A 6,338-nucleotide genomic window follows, 5' to 3' on the forward strand; every position below is an offset into this window, starting at 1 on the left:
TGTCCTCCACTAGACTGTGACCTCTACAAGAACAAGGACCTGCTTAGCCCACTGTTTACAATGCACCTTGCCTATCCTGGTTCGTCTCCCTGTCCATTCCTCAGTGAAAGATAGGTCACCAATGACAAGATCTCTCATCTTTCCTTCCAACAATGGGCAATCTAGTCTCTGACCCCACCCTCAGGGCTGTGTGTGAGCCAGATGGGGGAGGAAAGAGACCAACCCTGGCTGACCAATCCGAGATGGCCTGTTCCACGGAAAAGAATGAAAGAGATGTTAGATACTCAAGACCTTTCAATCCCTAGGGCCAGTGAATGTATCATAGACAAGCCCCTTCTGCCCTTAAGTTTTAATTTTATTTTTGATTTAAGCATAAATATTTATGCCAGCCCCCACCCCCATACCACAGCTGCTTCTTTCCAGGGTGTGCTGAGCTCCACTTCCCCTGCCACAAGAAAGTCAAGGGAAAAGGAAATAGCCCCAGTAGATTTTCCTCCTCTCGCACCTCTAGCAACATCTTGTGTCACCTCAATCCCAGCAAGTGGGAGAGGGGCTGAGGGCTCAGCACAGCCTAAACTCCCTGCCTTTGTTTTTTAAATGATGTCCTCTCCCCTCCCTCCAGGCCTGGGTGGAGGATACCTGGGTGTCTATCTCTGGTACACTGAGTCCACTAATGACACAGACCAAGGCTGCCAAGCAGGACAGGGTTAGGGTAGGAGTACAAGGGCAGAGGCAGGCACAGCCAAGGCTGTGGGGCTTTCCCAGAGGTCCAGAATGGTCTCCAGAGGTCCAGCTTCTGTCCTTGATAGTGCTGAGCATTCAGAATCCTCTACTCCACAACAGAGGCAGGGTGCCTACAGGCACTTCTGAACCCCTACTGTGCCGCATAGGTCACAACCAAGTCCCACAAACAGAAACTCCCACAAGTCTTCAGGTGTAACTCAAGCACGTCCCTGAGAAGCCTGTCGTCCCTGGCACATCCTGTAGTTGTCTTCATACTTGGCGCTCTTTGTGTGATGGGTTCGGAAAATACTTGCTGAATGAATGGAACTTGAGGCTGGCTCTCATCTGAGCAGTTGGCAGATCCAGTGTCCTCAGTCTAAAATCCTCTTCCCTCTTCATTCAGCTGCATCAGTTTATATCAACATTTGAAGGATTACTACGTGTTATCGCATTACCAGGTTCAAGGGTCACCTCTGCCAGAAAGCCTTGCTGACCCTGCTCTTTGGCAACTTCTCTTCCCCAAGGCTACTCTACTTGGGAGGCCTCTCAGCCCCTAAGCCAGTGGTTCTCAACCTTCCTAATGCTGGGGCCCTTAAATATAGTTCAGGTTGAGAACCGCTGCCCTAGGTCAAGATGATCCCTTGAGCATAGAAACCATACCTGATTCATCATGTCTATGTGCTTGGCACAAGCCGGGTTCAGAACGCCTATTTTTTAGAAATGAGGTCTCACTCTTGCTTAGGGTGGTCTTGATACTGGAATTTCTTCTTCAGTAGGTCTCCCTTTGTCTCAGGGATTCAAAGAGTGAATCCATAGGCCACAGGTCAGTGGTAAGACAGGATTTATTTTACAGAAAATAATACAAAAGCGCACCAAAGCTCCTGGCAGAGGGAAAGACTCAAGTCAGAAAATATCTCTCTGTTCCTGGGTTCTTTGTCTAGGGCAGTGGTTCTCAACCTGTGGGTTGTGACCCCTTTGGTGGTCGAATGACCCTTTCACAGGGGTCGCCTAAATACATCCTGCATATCACATTTACAATTCCTAACAGTAGCAAAATTACAGTTATGAAGTAGCAACAAAAATAATTTTATGGTTGGAGGTCACCACAACATGAGGAACTGTATTAAAGGGTCGAGGGAGGCATTAGGAAGATTGATAACCACTGGTCTAGGGTTATATATAGTCGTGTGTGTCCTTTGTAGTTACATTTGGCCAGGACATGGTAGCAAATAAATGGATACAGTCCCTTCTGCTGGGGCAAGGTGAATAAAGGTCTTGATGAATGGATACAGTCCATTCATGAAATTGGCCAGGCCTAGGAAATGAGGGGTCCCCCTGAATGGGGGAACCCTGTGTTACCTTTGGGACTGTGAAATGCTCAAATGCTCACAGGGGAGTAGTGCAGCCAGTGGAGGGCTCTCTAGGTCCAAGGGTGGTTCTGGGGTTGGCACCAGCAGCAGCCTGGGCCATACCATGGTCTCCCTTAACTAACTAGGGACCTGCGGACTTCAACTGCACTTGCCCTCTCTGTCGCACTTAGTTCTCCAGCTCTGCCTCCTGTTGTCTGTTGCACCAACTGCTAGCGGAGATGCAGAAGGCGCAGCAGGTCCTCCTAGGTGGCTGGCGCTGACCAGGCTGGGGTGCTTACACCCTGTGTAAATCTTAAACTCCTGAGTCAGGGAATCCTCCCATCTCAACCTCACAGAGTTAGGATTACAGGTGTTGAGTCACCATGCCTGGCCTGCAATATATATTTCTGTCCAAATGAAGTCTTCAAAATATCACAGACTCACTATGAGCAGTTCCTGTTTTGTGTAGGAAGCCAAATAGTGGCTTGGATTACAAGGTATTTCCATGAAAAAACATTTCTTTCCTCCTTCCTAGGTGGTTTATTTGCCTTCAGGCTGTTTTTCCTTATGATAATTTATTGGAACAATAGCCATTTTCCTATAATCCTAGCACTCTGGGAAGGTGAGGTAGGAGGATTCCTTGAGTTCAGGAGTTGGAGACCAGCCTAAAGAAGAGCATGACCTATCTCTACTAACTCTGTCTCAAAACAAACAAACATATGAAGAAAACCCAGCTTCTGCCTCCTCCCCTAGGGGGACCCCTTAGCCAGAGAGAGCCTGTACTCCTTGGGCCCCATGTTCTATTACTTCTGAAACTTGACTCTGCACAGGAATCCTGAAGATCTTGATAAAATGCAATTTGAATTTTGTTTGTTCTAGTTGTGGCTTCAGAGTCTGCATTTTTGACAATCTCCCAAGGGGTGCTAATCAAAATTTAATACTTAGTATTATTTACATATAGTAAAATTCACCCTTTCTGTTGTACAGTGTATGAAGTTTTGAAAAAGGTTTGAAACTATCACTACAGTCAAGACAAAGAACAATTTCACTGCCCCTAAAATTCCCTTATTCTTCCTCCACTCTCAGCCCCTAGCAATGACTATCTGTCTTTAACTCTGTGGTTTCGTCTTTTCCAGAATTTCCTACAGATGGAACATTTGGTACATAGCCTATTGAGTCTGGCTTCTTTCACTTAGCAATATGTGTGTGAGATCTATCCAAATTGCTGTATCAATAGTTTGTTCCTTTTTACTGCTGAATGGTATTCTGTTATATGGCTCCATCATAGTTTATTTATCCAATCCACCCAGTTGAAGGACATTGGTTCCAATTTTTTGATCATTAATTTTTTTTTTACTTTCATTTGCATTTGTTTTTGTTGCATCTATTCCTGTGCCATAAGTTTTCGTTTCTTCAATTACTTCTGGGATACTTTTTTCCTCTGTGCTACCTCCTCTTCTAGTTTGGGAAAAATTTGTTCCTTTACAGTAAAGGTCATCTCGATGTGGCAGGGGAAGCTCACAGAAGGGGTGATGTGACCATGAGCTCTGTAAGTTCTGTGATGCATCTTGGGTGCTTTGTTCATTTGGATATGCTCGATGACCAGAGAATCTACATCTAAACCCTTAAGTTTGGCATTACACTCTACATTTTTAAGAGTGAGCAAAAATTCAGCACTCTTTTTGGGCCCCCTACCCTGTGTCCAGCCTCACTGTTTGGCCTGGGCACATCTATACCAGTTCTACTGCTGTAACCTCTAAATGGTATATACTATTTCTTTAAAGTGACATCCTTCAGATACTTGATGGTTTTTTGTATATGCATACCCTTGATGGCCTGGGCAATTTCATGTGTTCTTAAAGTGAACACGAAGATTTGAGCCTCTTGACTTGTGTGGGGTTTTCTGCATCAAGTGAATAGCGAACCATTTTCACAGATCACCTCAGGCTGCTTAGGGGAAGAGAGCCATGAATTAACTTTTAACTAAATATTTGGATCTATAATAAATAATTCTCTTTTCCATTATTGTTTTAGGTGACATCACTCAAAAAGGGTATGAAAAGAAAAGGGCAAAGCTGCTTGCACGTTACATACCAGTTATTCAAGGTAAGGTCAGTACGCTCAGGTGTTTTGTAATAGTTATAATTGTCTCATAAAACTTGAGACAACTTAACCTAAAAATCAATTTTAGAGGGCAGCACCTGTTGCTCAGTGGGTAGGGCGCTGGCCCCGTATAATACCAAGGGCAGTGGGTTCAAACCTGGCCCCGGCCAAACTGGAACAACAAAAAAAAATAGCCAGGCATTATGGTGGGTGCCTGTAGTCCCAGCTACTCAGGAGGCAGGAGAATCACCTAAGCCCAGGAGTTGGAGGTTGCTGTGAGCTGTGTGACACCACAGCACCCTACCGAGGGCGATAAAGTAAGACTCTGTCTCTATGAAAAAAAAAATCAATTTTAGAGTTCAGCCATGGCTATGTTGAACCAAGTTTTAAACATTGTATATGTTTTGGGTGGCACCTGTGGCTCAAAGGAGGCACCAGCCCCATATGCTAGAGGTGGCAGGTTCAAACCCAGCCCCGGCCAAAAACAGCAAAAAAATAAAATAAAATAAAAAAAACATTGTGGCTCGGCACCTGTGGCTCAAGTGGCTAAGGCGCCAGCCATGTACACCCAAGGTGGTGGGTTCGAATCCAGCCCGGGCCTGCCAAACAACAATGACGACTGCAACCAAAAAATAGCCGGGCCCTGTGGCAGGTGCCTGTGGTGGGCACCTGTGGTCCCAGCTACTTGGGAGGCGGAGGCAGGAGACTCGCTTGAGCCCAGGAGTTGGAGGTTGCTGTGAGCTGAGATGGCACGGCACTCAACCCAGGGGGACAGCTTGAGGCTCCTGTCTCAAAAAATAAATAAATAAATAAAATAAACATTGTATATGTTTCATAAGTTATAGCTCTGTCTTAGGACAGATCTTGTTCCCAAATAGGATTTGTTTTATTTTTATGGTAATAGGACAGCCTGGCACATTTCCTTACTAGGGCTAGAACAAATCAACCATGGAAAGTTGATTTGTAGATTCAGTGCATTCATCATTTCACCAGATGTTTTTTGGGTGGTATTTAATAAACTAGTTTTAAAATATATATATCCAAGTGTGAAATGTCAAGAGATCCAAAATCTGTTTTGAAAAAAAAAAAGTGTTTAGTAAAGAAGAATAAAGTGAGAGGATTTGCCTAACCAGGACATGAAGAATTAGTGTAAAGCCATTGTCACTGAGGTAGGGTGGTTTGGGGCAGGGCAGACAGCCAGACGGATGCACACATGTGTGTGGATTTTGTGCCTGGGAGAGGTGACATTGTGGCTATGGTGCTAGCACAGTTCCTTGTCCACACATAAATGACACTGACACAAAAAATCAGTTCCAAGAATCTTAGACCTAACTGTAGAAGACAAAAACTGTAGCACTTTTAGAAGATCTTATAGGAAAATCATGAGCATCTCAAGATAGGAAGGATTTCTGAAGTCATGAAAGGTAATAGAAGCAGCAACCTTAAAAGAGAAGATTTATAAATTGGACTATATTAAAATTAAGCACTTCTTTTTTGTCAAAAGTCACCATACATAGATAGAAAAGGCCAACTATCAAGTGTGAGGAGATGGTTATAACAGAAATAACTGAAGAGTAACTGGTATCCAGAATGTTCAGAGCAGCACCATCCAAAAGAACTGTTTGCAGTAATGGACATATCTCTAGTTGAATAAATTAGAGAATATTAAAAAGTACGTTAAAAAATAACCACTGGATGGCTGGGCATGATAACTCAAACCTGTAATCTCAGCACTCTGGGAGACCCAGGTGCAGAATCCCTTGAGGTCAGGAGTTTGAGACCACCATAAACAAAATGAGACCCCGTCTCCACTAAAAATGGAAAAAATTAGCTGAGCATTGTGGCAGGTGCCTGTAGTCCTAGCTACTCTGGAGGCTGAGGTAGGAGGATCGCTTTTGCTGAGTAGTCTGAGATTAGGGGTCAAGTGAATTGAGTTAGGCTGACACCATGACACTTTGGTCTGGGCAAGAGAGTGAGACTCAAAAAAAACCCCAAAACTAGCCGCTGGTGACTGAGTACTTGAAATTTGCCCAGTGCAACCTAGAGACTAGATTTTTAATGTAATTTTACTTAACTTAAACTTTAAATGGCTCTAAAGTCTCCCACAATGATAAGAAAATGCCCAGTAGGGGGCGGCACCTGTGGCTCAGTGAGTAGGGCGCC

At 44.3% G+C, this 6,338-nt stretch overlaps 1 protein-coding gene across 1 annotated transcript in view; it reads left to right on the forward strand.

The window, feature by feature from the left end:
- DIP2A (disco interacting protein 2 homolog A) overlaps positions 1-6,338 on the forward strand; it is a 114,901-nt gene that overhangs the window by 23,578 nt on the left and 84,985 nt on the right. The window contains exon 2 of the mRNA XM_003798103.3: positions 4,107-4,178. Within this exon, the coding sequence (XP_003798151.1) occupies positions 4,107-4,178 (72 nt within the window). The remainder of the gene's footprint in view (positions 1-4,106; positions 4,179-6,338) is intronic.

Source organism: Otolemur garnettii, unplaced genomic scaffold (genome assembly GCF_000181295.1).
Source record: "Otolemur garnettii isolate 467f Iridium unplaced genomic scaffold, OtoGar3 scaffold00128, whole genome shotgun sequence".
Classification (NCBI taxonomy): Eukaryota; Metazoa; Chordata; class Mammalia; order Primates; family Galagidae; genus Otolemur; species Otolemur garnettii.